The 14658-nt window shown below is 33.1% G+C and overlaps 1 protein-coding gene across 2 annotated transcripts; it reads right to left on the bottom strand.

Annotated features, from left to right (window-relative positions):
• Nucleotides 1–6339: 6339 nt before the first annotated feature.
• LOC108844109 (CDPK-related kinase 1) lies at nucleotides 6340–9655 on the bottom strand. 2 transcript variants are annotated; one of them, XM_018617322.2, is made up of 11 exons: nucleotides 8868–9655; nucleotides 8484–8614; nucleotides 8348–8389; nucleotides 8147–8255; nucleotides 7932–8010; nucleotides 7568–7864; nucleotides 7371–7483; nucleotides 7173–7280; nucleotides 7020–7082; nucleotides 6765–6932; nucleotides 6340–6668 (listed from the first exon to the last, which is right to left on the bottom strand). In XM_018617322.2, the coding sequence occupies exons 1-11, from the start codon at nucleotides 9327–9329 to the stop codon at nucleotides 6531–6533; spliced, it is 1710 nt and encodes a 569-aa protein (XP_018472824.1). In that variant the 5' UTR covers nucleotides 9330–9655; the 3' UTR covers nucleotides 6340–6530. The 2 variants fall into 2 exon arrangements, with proteins under 2 accessions (XP_018472824.1, XP_018472823.1); XM_018617321.2 differs by having other exon boundaries at nucleotides 8850–9654.
• Between the last annotated feature and the right edge of the window lie 5003 nt (nucleotides 9656–14658).

The raw sequence follows: 14658 nt of genomic DNA on the forward strand, positions 1-14658 counted from the left end.
TTGACAATATTTTTATTTCATTTTCTAAAAATACTGAATATGAAATAACGAAATCCTATTAGTTGGGTGAACCTAAAGGTTCACTTTTAGGAGTGAACCCAAAAGTTTCTTTTTTAAAATGACCGCGTCAGAAACTTCGAACCATCTAAATATTTAAATGATGATTCAAATCATTTACTTTTAGCAAAAAGTTTGCATTAACTTATTATTCATATTATTTAAAGTTTTAATATATAATATTAAATTTCTGTAATTTATTTATAAATATTACTAATAATTATACCCTAAACACTAAACCCTAAACCCTTGGGTAAACCCTAAACCCGTAGATAAATCCTAAACTCTAGGATTTGGAATTTATTCAAGTGTTTGGGATTTTACCAAAAGGTTTAGGATTTACCCAAGAGTTTAGGGTTTAGGATTTAGAGTTTGGCTGACGACATTAATTTTTTTTTTAAATGTCTTTGTTTGAAAATTAATATTATTTTTTATTTATTTTTTAGTTTAAAATGATAATATAATTTGACAATATTTTATTTCCTTTTCTAAAAATACTGAATATGAAATAACGAAATCTTATTAGTTGGGTGAACCTAAAGATTCACTCTAGGAGTGAACCCTATGAGTGAACCCAAAAGTTTCTCTTTTTAAAATGACCGCGTCAGAAACTTCGAACCATCTAAATATTTAAATGATGATTCAAATCATTTACTTTTAGCAAAAAGTTTGGATATAATTATTAGTAATCTTTATAAATAAATTACAGAAAATTAATATTATATATTAAAACTTTAAATAATATGAATAATAAGTTTCGATTAACTAATAAACTGTAAACTGTTAAAAAAAACTAATAAACTGTTATCCGTAGGTAACACACTAACACTTGATTAGTTGATTAGTACACTGAAACTTGTTTTTTTTCTTTTGGAAACACTTTTTTTGAAACACGCATTACTTGTTTAACATAGTTTTTTACATGAGATCCCCAAAAATACTGTATACAAGTATCACCAATGTTTCCGGAGGAAAATAAGTTAGCAATAATTAGTCAAATAGCTTTTTTCTTAACGTGCGCGTAGTATTGTGTACGCGCCATTCGCGTGTGAAAAGAAAATGGTGAATAAAGAAAGTGAAAGCCGCCGTCGGCCATTTAGCCATGAGGGCATCTACAGAAGCGCCACGCCTATATCCGAGATGTAGACGCATAGACGCCATAACGTCACTTGACCCGCCGATAGTGACGTCAGCAACTTGTCAGTTGAAGACAAGTTTCACCCTAGTTGTTTATATGATGTAAACCAGAAAAAAAAACTAAATAGTTTACATTATAATTAAGATAATAAACCGGAAAAAGATACTACACTGGAGATTGTAGAACGCTTAAACCATATATACACACTAATAGATACTTATCTTTGTGTACGTTGTTTCTGATTCTCTCCACAGTATCATTATGTTTTGCACATTTGTTATTAAATAGTAGTACTTGTTACGTTGGTCTCGTGCTCGTCTATTGTGCATTGCTTGATATGTTATCAATTAGACTTAAAAACTGAATACGTAATTCGTATTCACATCTAGATGATACTGATGCAATAGCATTTACTAACAATAATCGACAATAAAGAATGATCAGACCATCCGAACAAGATGGTTTAATGTCAGTGGATGGAAAATAATGGAACATTAGATATTAGTGAAGATGTTTTCATATGCAATTTGAAAGAAAAGAAAATCTTACATTCGAGATGTAAATACGCCGAAAGTTTAGTTGAATTGAAGATTTATTTATATAACTAAAATGACAACAGCCTCTTTATATGTTTGATATTGTAAAGCAACACAATAGATCCTAATCCTGTCAATTAGTTTTGTGGATTTTAGTTGACTTCATGAAAGAAAAAAAGTACTGTCGACATAACTACTGAATGAAATTTTGGGAGAATTTCTTTTGGCCGACTGCAACAAAAGAAAGTTATTTTACTAGATCTTTCTTTACATGTTAATATTTAAAACAATTAGTAGTGATTGTCCAAAAAAAAAAGAACTACTAGTATATATGAATAAATTTTCAACAAATAGTCGAGTTGTAGGTAACGTTATGATTAGAAATCTCCAAACCTTTTCCTTTTTTTTAAAGAAAATAATTGGAGAATCAGTGAAAGGGGTCCAAGTGGGGAGAGGGAGGAGGGTAGCATGTCATGTGTGCTGTATAGTCAGCTCCTACTTAAATGTTCTCTTAAAATTGGTCTAACATTAACGGGGCCCCTCTAATCTCGCCTCCGTTACTACTCTAATTATAATCTCCTTTAACCACTAGTACATCTTCACGCAAATCATGAGGTTTCAACGTATAATTTAATCTTGACTGTAATGAAATATGATACAGTAGTCAAAAGCTTCAAGAATTTTTTTTGAAACATTCAAATTCCATAGATGTATCTGAGGTTTCTTTTAGTAAACCGAAGGTTTATAATTCGGGAGAAGTCAAGTCACGAGAACGTACGTAGCAAGTCTTTTAGATTCTCATGACAAATAAGATAATTCCAAGTTCACGTCTTTTTTTTGGTCCATGTTCATATATAAGTTAGAAAAAAAAATCTCCATTATTCACGCGAGAATTATCATTTTCTCACCCCCTTGGTTTAATTTCCCAACGTCACGGCGTAATGAACATTCAAGTTCATAAGGAAAAAAAAATTCAGTCTTAGCATCGCCTACTAGACAGAAATAAATAAATGATCTTGCATGTGATTATATATTTTTTTTCTAGTAAATATCATATAAATGAATAGAAAATTTTGTATAGAAGATCTTTTGAGTCATCTTGATAGAAAGAAAATAAAAAATAAGATGAGTCACTGATTTTTAACCAACGAAAATTAATATTAATCTTAGCCAATCGCCATGAGAAAACGAAAATACCTATTTAGTCTCCTAGCTGATATAATGTTTCTCAACTCTTTATCAATACCATAAAAGACTGATGCAGACGGGTTCCATGTCATAATGTTTTTTGATCCATAATGTATGATGCAGGCGGGATCAATGACCTTGCATGTGATGATGATACATGATTTTTGTGGACACCATTGTAAGATATCCAAAATATTTTAACATTTCTTTCTTTGTTGATAAATAAATTTAACATTTCAACAAAAAAATATACAAAATGCTATTTATGTAAAAGAATTTTTTTTGGTCAACTTTAACTTATCACTAGATTTTGACCCGCACGCTCGTGCGGGTGTATTGTTCAAAAATATGTTGCTATTTGTTTTGTATATCAATATTAGGGCTGAATAAAAAATTCAAATCTGAAGAATCGAACTGATCCCGATCCGAAAGAGTAGTACCAAACCCGAATCAAAATTGAATTAAATATCCAAATTATTCAAAATTTTGATGATTAGAGAACCAAAACCGAAATCGATCCGAATTGAAATATTTCAGATATCCAGTGGCACAAACTGTAAATATTGAGATGCATTAAGGTTTAATTCAAATTTTACTTCAGTCTATTTGGATATATTTCGGTTCTTACAAACCTACCCGGAATTTTATAAGTTGTGCAGTTTGTTTTGAAATTTTTATAACTTGTGCATTTTGTTTTCTATGATATTGTACTAATAATTTATTAAAAACTTGATTTTGTTAATTTATTTTAAAATTTAACAACATTTTTGAAATTTTCATTTAAAAAATAGTTTTATATTAATTATTATTAATTGTAATTTTTTTTTGAATATTGTATCCTCTAACTAATTTTATGTGACTAAACAAAAAATATAAGACTTTATTTACAAAATATTGTTTTTGTTTAATATATAAAATAATTCAGTTTGGTGTTTTAATTTTTACCACAGAAAAAAACAACCATAAAATGCTACACAAAATATAGTTCTTTTTTTGGGTGGTGTACCGTAGCCATTTTTTTTTTTGCTTTGGTATGTAAATGCATAGAAAAGAAGGATACGACGTATCTATATATATATATGCTAGTAGATTTCAAAATTAAATAAGATTTACATTTAATACCGTAACTAATTAGGCGAGATCATTGGGTATATAAATAAGAATATTCCTTTAACAATATGTGTGAATATCGGTGTATTTGGTTAGGTTTTGTATTTTCCATATTTATGCTCAAGAAAAATTCTTGTGTATCATGATCTAGGATATTTCATTTTTTTTGTCAACACAATATGTAACAAATGACTGGGCCAAGAATTCATTGAAAGGCCAAAAATAAAAAAAAATCGGTGGGTTAGAAAAAAGAAGTAAAATGATGAGTTTAAGTCAATGGCATTGAATTGTAATTTTTGTACAAAACTAAGGGGACATAGCTAATTGTACTTTAGTCTTAATAGTTTAGATTAAATAAAAAGGTATTATATGATTTGCAATCAGATTCAACCAAACTTACAAACAAATTGGTCTAGTATCACCTAGGGTAAAAAAAATCTTAGATCTACAAAAACAAACTATCACGTTCATCTTTTTAAGATAAATACAATCACGTTCTTCGAAAAAGTATTTCACAGTTACAGTTATCGTTTTTTTATCAAACACAGTTACTCCATCTCACAACTTAAAACGTGACTCATGTTTTCTCCATTTAATATTCTTGAAATTTACATCAAGAAATTTGTTGGTCAATGCTTGACAAAAAATATTGCTCATGAATCATGATTTCTAGCTAGCTAATGCGTAATGACCGATGAAATATTAATTTTGGCCTAACTGCAGAAATGACAATAACACCATAATCGGATAAATTGTTGAATCAAAAGGTTTGGAATAGTACAAAACGCTTTCGTGGTTGGATCATAAGGAGAGCACGTGTGTTGACTTTAGGGGTAAAGGTATGGATCCAAACGACTTCTTCTGATAGAAAGTTGATACGTTCCCTGGAGTTATTGTCTACCAATACGTCCGTAACACATAACCCTCCAACCATTTTATTTTGTCATTTCTTGCAGAAAATACCAGTTTAATTCTATTTAGAATATCTTCAATGTATAACTATTCTTTTTTTCCAATAGAAGGTATTTTTTTCTTTTCATGATCCGGAGGAGGTATCGAACACGAAGATCCGACTATTTTTTTGGGGATTGATTCACTGGCAACAAGTATGTCCAATTGTTCTACGTGAAAGGTAGATATTTATAGTTACGTAGATGAATAAATCTAAATGGTAAGCTTCGGACTTGAGTCCGGAACGCTTAAATTTTTTTTCGAGCCCGTTTACCACGGACCATATGGCTCCAAAATAAAATAATTTTATAGTTAAGTTGAGTTTTATTTAATTTTATTCTATTTTAAAATAAAAACATGTCATAAGTAAAAAATAAAATAATCTCATTTTCAATTCTATTCCCTCCGTTTCAATATACTTGATGTTTTAGAGAAGTTTTGTTGTTTCATAATAGATGATGTTTGCACAAATCTATGTAACTTTAACTTTATCAAAAACTGTGTAACCAATTGAATTTTTATTATTTCTATTTATAATTAAATAAATTAGTTTTAAATTGTAATTTAGTAATATTTTAAATAAAAAATAGTTTTTTTTAATATTTGTGCATTGAGGTAAAACATCAAGTAATATGGAACATGAGAGTATTATTTAATAAAAATAGAGTGAGATTGGATAAGATTTTAAAGCGGATCTTATTTTGAAAATATACTCTTTTTTGTTAATATACTACTTTGTTTTGTTCGTGTATGTTAAATTTGTTCATGGATTTAAATTATTATTTATAAATCTAAAAACATTACATCCGAGGCATTTACTTTACAAACTAGTAAACGTTTTCATATATTTATGTTTTGTTGCATGAGTTGAATAAGAGAGAAGCCAATTGGATCAATCAAGTTTCAAAAGATAAATTGTCATGGGTTTGACTGCATTCTTTTAAAGTTTAGGGTATGGTACATTCATTTTTGGCTCGAGTAGGGTCTGGTTCGGGTAAAATGCCCATGCCTAGGAGCATTATTAGATGAGCTGCTGAATTGCCTAATAGTGGAAGTTGCCGGTTTGCTTGAAGAAAACCAAACCGGATGTGCCTAGATTAAACAAGTCTCTGGATTATTTTTTGTTTGATGATGCAGTGACACTTTCATTTTCATGTAACTTATTTTAGCTTTCCCGTTTCGATCAGTCTTCTAGTTGTTGGAGATAGTAACATTCAAACAAAGCTGATAGTAAGAAAATCTGATATTAATTTGGATCTTCCGGTCAAGGTTTTTGGGGTTTGTATATGTAGTTGCATGTCTATGTACAGAAACTATAGTTTCGAATATAAAAGTGATTTAGAAAACAAAGAAGTTAGAGATATGGAATAAGTCTCATTCTGTACATTCCTCTTCATCTGAAACCATTCCTTCCCCACACCACACACATTACACATACATACACTGACATAATCATCGAATATTTGACTCAAAACTATCAAGAAACGGTAGAAAGAAAAAGAAAAAGGAAAAAAAGAAACCAAATCTACACTCAAACAATGTCATTGCTCCTAAGCTTTATGTAATGTACGAGAAGACACACCATGTAGTAGTCTGACAAAACCCAAGAAACTAAGCTTTCCATCTGAATGTCTTATCCAATCCTGAAGCACAACATGCACCGGGACTGATGGTCCGAGTCCGAGTTCCTGTAGTCAACAACAATCAATGTTTTTTAAGTTTTGTTCTTCTTCATGAGTCTCTCTCTCTCTATGTGAATAAGAAAAGGGTAAAGACTCATATACCGATGCAAGTTCCTCAATCATGATGGGTCTATTCCCATCTTTCTCAAACAACTCGTAAGCACGCCGTGCGTGTTGCTCCCATGTTTCCATTGCTTCCATCTGATAAACACTCAATGCTGATGCACAGAACTCTTCAAAGTCTAGTTTCTTGTACTGAAGACAGCTTATCTGCATCCCCAAAAAAAATAGATATTATAACTTTTTTTTAACCAATGATAGAACTATTAGGTCCATGTAACTAGCCTCGTTTCTTACCATGTGAACAAAATCTAAGACTCTTGAATCCTTCATAGCATCTGTTGCGCTCTTTAGTATTGCCTGAGATTTGTATGGAAAAACATCAAGAATTCACACAAAATGTAAAGAGAAGAGATAGATGGAGAGTCACTGGAGACAGAAGTAACTCACTGTTTTGTAGTTCTGCATGGAGATATGTCCATTTTTACTTGGCCCCAACAATGTAAATTGCTCCCTCAGATAAGCTAACTGTGGTACAGTTAATGTCTTGGCAAGAGCCTGTAATTATGAGAAGAAGAAAAAGAATATTTATCATGTCAATGTCTTTGGCAATAGAATAGTGTAAAGCTTCTTTAGAATCCAACTCACAACTAAAGCTGATTTTCTGAGTGAAGTAGACATTATGTACACTTTAACAAGCTTGTATATGATCATATCACAAGGTATCTTGAGTTCATGCGAGCCAACCAGCCACGGATGACCTGAGATTCACATGTTTTTGAATAATATTAAGATAATGATAATTAATGTGTTATAGAGATGAAGATGATTGTATATATACTTACACAAAGCCTGTGCAGCAGTTAGTCTTTTACGGTAATCTTTGTTAAGCAATCTCTTCACAAAATCTACAGCTTCAGGTGATAGTGAGGGCCAAGGAGCTTCTTCAAAGTTAGGTACTGACTTAAGTACAGCTCTAAAGATTCCTGATTCAGTACGGGCCCAAAAGGGTCTACTCCCACAAAGAAGAATGTAAGCAATCACTCCAATACTCCACATGTCAGCTTCTGTTCCGTATGTACGGTGCAAAACTTCAGGGGCGACGTAGTAAGCACTTCCTACTATGTCATTCAACCTCTCATCTGCAGAAATTGCAAAACATTGTTGAGTTTTTCCCATTTAACAACCAGATGGGTTCGTTATTCTGACCTGGCTTGACGTAATCAGAGAGACCAAAGTCAATTGCTTTTAGAGGAGAAGTCTCATCTTTTGTACTGAATAGAAAGTTCTGTGAGAGGAAAACAAACATAGAGATAGAGACATAAACGTCATTATCACTCTTCATGACTAGAAAGTGAAGTTCACCTAAAGCCAGATGATTTACAAGAAAACAAATAGAGAACAATCTGGATATTAGAAACTACCTCTGGTTTAAGGTCACGGTGAACCACACCTTGTAGATGACAGTAAGCTACAACACTAAGAATCTGAACCATAACTTGTTTAGCATCATCTTCTGAGTATTTGCCACCTCTATATGAGAAATGAAGCTCAACAAAGTCAATACAACAAACAATTCAAAAGGCATAGATAGCCAGCCACATGTGATGTAACCAGAAAATTACCTTTGAAGTATTTTGTCCAAGAGCTCACCACCTTTACATAACCTGTTAAAACAAGAGATTTGAAGTACATTCATCACAACCCTGTAATTTAAAAGATGAATAAATAAGATCAAAAACAATGATGTAGTATAATTACTCCATGACAATGTAGACATTCTCATTATCTTCAAAGGCGTCATGGAACTGGACTAAGTTCTTGTGACCAGTCAAAGCTCGCAGTATCTTCACTTCTCTACTAACATCCTCAATCGCAATTGCAGTTGTCATCTGCAATAGAAGCAGCAACGAGTTATGTGTGTGTGTGTATATGTGTTTTATTCATGCTCAGACCAAACCTAGAAACAATTTCATTTAAACACAAACTGGTAAGCTCTGTTTTCATTCACACTTAGATTCAGCTTAACACAGAGAAACCCAGAAACAGAGCACTTAATACACAACTCTAAACACATTGGCAAATGAAACTAACAGAAAGTGAATAGTTGTTTCAAAGAAGCAAAACCTTGGACTTAGGAATGACCTTAACAGCAACTTCTTGTCCCTTCAAGCTTCCTTTTTTACCTTTAGCAGAGCAAGTATACCCAAAATGCCCCCGACCCACCTCCCCATCAACCTCGTAGTGCGAACCAAAGTGTTTCGAGAAGCCGAAGCTCTTATCAAGACCTACCTCGAACTCCTTGCCTTCAGGGATCGTCGTGACCTCGTTGGGTGTTGGCTTGGTGGCGGAGGAGCCGTTGCGACGCGCGAGGAAAGCGCGTATGTGCTTAGCAGGGGAAGGAGGAGGGAAAGGTCTCTTGAAGACGCGGAGAGGCGTCGGCGTCGAGCTCGCGCTTGCCGAAGGCGAGGGTTTGAATAAGCTAGGTAATGGGCTTGGACTGTAGAACGGAAAGCCCGAAGATTTCGTCGCCGGAGTTTGATCGGAGGAAACAGAGGTGCTCTGTTTTGATTGGTGCTCGGTGGGTTTTCCGTGGCAGATCCCCATGAATTATGAGATGGGGAAGTTACAGGGAGGTGAAGAGGAGTGGAGAATTGTGATTAAGACGAGAAAGAGAGAAGCTTTGAGGAGTCGGTTAGTTTTTTCCCGGGAAAAACAGAGTTCTGAGAAAGAAGAGATTAGAGCAAAGAGAAGGAGAGAAGAAGGTAGATTCGTTCCAATCAGAAGGTAAAGTTAAGTAAAGACACTTAGACAAAGCAGAAGCAAAAAGCAAAAGTGTTTTGAGATTGCAAAAGAGAAAGTGAATGAAGATGCTTTCGCAGTAGTAAAAGAGAGAGAGAGAGCAGAGACCAAAAGAGAAAAAAAAGTAAAACAAAATTGATTGATTTTGATTTTGATTTAATTTATTTTGTTTTTGATTTTATTTTATGTTTCCAGTAGCAATCTCTGTTGTTAAATGTGAATGTGATGTTTGGTTGCCAAGAGAGAGAGTCGTGTTTGGTGACTCTTCTGCAACAGAATTATAATCATATCCTAAAGTTTGTTTGTAACATGACATATAGCTATTTGAATAGTTTTGCATTGGTTTCTCAATTGTAGAGAGATACAATTCATGGAGAGTAGGGGGAATAGATGAGTCTATAAAGTTTTGAAAATAAGATTGCGGAATCCTGTTAAGACTCAGAGCAACCTTATCTTTGCACTGCCCAATCTGCAATGCTAAAAATATCAAACAGAGGATCCAAAAGAGTCCTTGAATCATGCCAAAATGATAAACAATGACCTCGAAGTTGGCACTTGATTGAAGAAAGCTACCCAAAGAAATGTCTACGTTAGTTTCACATGTAGGTTAGCATATTGATATATGAAATTTACCATATTTCACTGGTCCATATATCTAAACTTTACATATGTTTTTGTAATTTTATTTAATATTATATTAAAAATAGTATTACATTTTATTTAATACTTAGTTTCTTTCCTTTTTTTTCATTTTAAATACTACTGAAAATGAGAATTTCGAAAAAGTTTCAAAAAAAAAAAATGAGAATTTCTAGAGATTTTGTTCTCTGGCATGCCTCATTTTAAATTGTTGTTTGCCTACTCTAACTTAGAATACAACACTTATGAATTTATTTGCACATCAAAACGGAAATCAATAGATGAATAAACATTACTTTGGGTTTTGGTAGTGCTACGCACATAAATTATTCACCTGAGTTTCATTGTTAAACGTTAGTTTCTAAACTTGAATTATCTGGGATTTTTTTCGTAAGAAATGGATGAAGTGATAATAATGTGTGATAAAAGAGTTGAAGCCTTTGACGTTCAGACGATCTTGTTTTTCTGTCCACATTCTCTTTTTATTAGAGAAGCCCAATGGGCATTTTACTTAGAGTTTCAAGACCCCGTCTGATACAATCGAATATTACACATTATCGTCTAGTTTGGACCTTTCTATGCTAACCAAAGAGAGAAGTCCAAGACTCCTTAGATCAGCTTGAATCATATACTTTTTTCCTTATTCTTCTTGTTGCTATTATCAATAGATTGAAGAATCGTATTTTCGATATCAAATTTATTGAACAATAGCAAAATGTGACATTTACACTATGGTGTGATTTGTGCCTTTGTTCAGAAATTTGCTATGCACTGTCCTGGCCTAGTGCCTAATCTAATAATCAGAATGTGAATTAATCAAGGATTTGTTTTAACTATTTTAGCAATAAATACAGTTATTTATATAAAATATGGGCACTGAACATGTAATATAATTTCGCCTAGTGGTCTTTGGACAAAAAAATACATCTACATGTCAATGGTTTGCATTAGGTCCATTGTACTTTTGATATTTTTATTTTAAAATTTTAATGAAAACAAAATGACTATAGTTTCCTCTTGTTCAATCTTTTTTTTGTTAAGTATGTGAATCTTCGTTAAATCAATAATGATGCAGGGAGATACATGGCTTTGAAGATCAAATCCTAAGTATCTAAGCAGCTAATGTAACCAAACATGATTAGATCTTAGCTAGTTTTAGAATAACCCCATTGTTTTATAGAATATACACGACTCCATAATTTTTTTATAGTGATTTTCACATTCCTAAAACTTTAGTCTCAAAGAAAACATGGATGTATGGCCAACTTCCATACTAATAAGTACGACTTCTTTTTATTGGAATTATATTTATTTTTCAAAGTATAAACTTGTTTCCCAAATTTATCTATTGTTTTTTCTCCATGGTATAAATTTACTCCTCAAGATTATTCCACGCCAACTCAACGTCTTGCATCCACATGGTTTTCACCACTCCGCATGCCTCTTGGTTCATTCTCTGGCACACACTGCATCAACAAACTATACTTCGACGACTACATCAAGACATAAACCTTCAAGTTTATCATTTTTTATCTCAGTATATCATTGCGTCCACATGATAACCCATCACTCCGCATACCTTACGTAGTAACGACTAATGCATCCAGCAATAGTGATTTTATCGCCTAATTGTCACGTAAGACTTGACATCTACAATCTCATTTTGCATCTTCAAAATATATTGTGTATCCCAGATAAATTGGTCAGGCATACACGAGTTTTATATGGGGTACAAAATAAATGTTGTGATCCTTATCATCGTCAATTTAGTTTTATCTAGAGAATATTGAAAGTTTATATATGTTCCTAGTTTATATTTATACTGGTTAATTCAAAATACTATGTTAGATCAATCACCACTAATAAAAAGATGACAACATGATTATATATGTTCTGACATACAATGTTTTTAACTAATTCAAAACTCAACACTTAAGCTTGATGTAGTGACCACTTGAACAAAAAAATTTGGGGAAGTTCCAAAATAAATAATGAATTGTTCATTTATAGAAGCTGTTTAAAACATTTGTGTAAATCTCAACATAAAACTAATTTACATATTAAGACGGATATATGGTATGCTGAGGTTGATGATTCAGTATTTTAAGTTTTCTAAGATTCCGGTAAAACCCCGAAGGTGAAAAAGTTTCCGCATTTGTCTAGGTCGATAAACAAGACCGCTTGACCAAGAAAGACAACAAGAACGCAGGGAAACAAAACCATATTTGACATATAATATGATAAAGTCATAGATGCTTCTCTGTGAAAAGCAAACAAAATAAAGTATCTTAACATTTACACCGAAAAAGCAAAATAAATCAGCTAGGAAACAGTAGATTCACAAAGGAAATAGGGTGGTCAAAATTGTGTGGTAAGAAGATAAGAAAGGGGAACTCACATGTTTACACGATGTCAATGATTGCTTTTTTCATAATACCCATAAACTTTTTTTTTGAAAAACATAATACCCATAAACTTCAAAAGGAATGTTTAAAACTTTGGAGTTTTCTGTTTATATTTATTTAGTTGAATACAAATATAACTTTAATGATAGAAAATAGTGCGAAAGCTATAAAGATTTCTATAAAATATACTTTTTGGTCGCGAGGTTGAGTATAGAGGGGACACCACCTGCCTCAAAACCATCACGCTCCATGAACAAACTTTCTCCACCTTTTTTCTCCTTCTTCTCTTATTAGTTTTCTTCAGTGATATTTTATTAAAAGGGAGAGTGATGAGAAGAGTCGGTTTTTTTGTCTCATAGAACCAATGGCCCATCCATTTTAATTCCTTTTGTCAGTCCCCTTTTCTCACGCTTCCCCTTCCTTTAATCCCACATTCTCATCCTTCTTCGTATTCCAAATATACACTATTTTTACCTTATAAGAGGACTTGCGGACCATTTTATTAAGTTTAAGATACGTGGCCACAATGACCAACCACGATGAAGTTACAGAAAATATTCGAACAAAGTTAATGTTCAACCACTGGATCCTAATATATATATGCATGTTTATACATGATTAGTAGACGATCATAAAATTCGTGACAAAAAAAGAAAGAAAAGTAGACGATCATAAAATTATCGATGTGTAATATATCAGTGAGGTTGTTCATCCACAGCTAAATAAACAAATTGTTTCAATGTTCACTACTCATATATTGAAACAATTTCTACATGTTTCTTGTTTATCAGTTAAAAATACTTCTTATTCTTGGAATCATTACTTCATAATCGATCATGCTGATGCGTCCAAGTATACGCAATTATTTATATGTATACATTTAACTATATATATGATCAATAATAAATACATAGAAAAACCAGACCCTGCTTAGATTCTTCGGTCTGAAAAATGTGGTCAAATGTACACATTTATAGAAAGACAAGAGCAAAGAATAGGGAGAAGAGATTGGATTCACTTTGAAACTCATCGCATACAAACATAAGAGCATCCACAATGGTGACACCCATTGTGGAATCCTTAGGATTAGTTTAGTAATTTTTTTTTTTGAATAGTTAAGGATCTTTTTTTTGAACGTCTGGATCGATTATTATCGATTAATTATGCTATTACAATTATGAGAATATTACAAAGACGATTATACAGCCGACAATTCTACTATCTTGTGAGAATACACGCCTGAATGCACCTCTCCGAACCGTCCTATGAGATCCATGTTCGATGGTACGCCCTGTACCAAGCTGAAGATCTCCTGTAATCCGTTTCTCCATAAGCTGCATAATTTGGTATTTTCTGGGGTTTGAACCCCAGACCTCCGGGAGTAGAAGCATTACATGAACCTTTAGTCAAACCGTTGGATCAAGGGGGCTTCCACAAATAGTTAAGGATCTTAGTCTAAAAAGTGTGTCCAATGGTGTTCCCGGATTAGGAGTCCTAAGGATTCATCATCATCCCCCATTGTGGGTGCTCTAACAGACCTCTATCTACAATATACTTGCATAATATATATATATATTCACATATATACATAGTGAGGTTTCTTTTGGACTTTACCAATCACATCTGAAATCTGGTACTTAGATTAGTCTACATCGACAAATATTCTCACAATCTCAAAACCCGAGTAGTCCTTGTTGGGCCCAAATATGACCCCCTAGCTAGTGATAGACAATAAGAAATGATAACGGGCCGCGAAAGACCCATCATGAATTCAATCTTCAAAAACAGCTAAGTCAGATCCGGAGACTGTGAGCTGGAGATGTTCATCAGAGAGGTCAAGGAAAAGAGGCAGCTCGTTGACAAGTAAACAGGCGCAGGACCCGGTCAAAGAGGTAGCTCGTGGACAAATAAATAGGCGCAGGACCCTGTCAAAGGGGAGTTGTTACAAATCCCTCAAATCACGGAAGAGATCTCGGGAACCAGTTGGTAGCGACCAAAGGGGGCCTGAGGCTATTTAAAGAAGACATCAAACAATAATCAAAGCATGGGCATTCTCTACGATTCATACACATTAGCTCTTAAACACTATT

The sequence above is a fragment of the Raphanus sativus genome, unplaced genomic scaffold (genome assembly GCF_000801105.2).
Source record: "Raphanus sativus cultivar WK10039 unplaced genomic scaffold, ASM80110v3 Scaffold2620, whole genome shotgun sequence".
NCBI lineage: Eukaryota > Viridiplantae > Streptophyta > Magnoliopsida > Brassicales > Brassicaceae > Raphanus > Raphanus sativus.

What these genes read in the sequence shown, in the direction of transcription:
- LOC108844109 (XM_018617321.2), bottom strand. Translation starts at nt 9,329, where the DNA reads ATGGGGATCTGCCACGGAAAACCCACCGAGCACCAATCAAAACAGAGC. An exon ending in TCTTAGATTTTGTTCACATG is followed by an intron (nt 6,933 to 7,019) that starts GTAAGAAACGAG and finishes TTGGGGATGCAG; the next exon opens with ATAAGCTGTCTTCAGTACAA. An exon ending in TGATTGAGGAACTTGCATCG is followed by an intron (nt 6,669 to 6,764) that starts GTATATGAGTCT and finishes TGTTGACTACAG; the next exon opens with GAACTCGGACTCGGACCATC.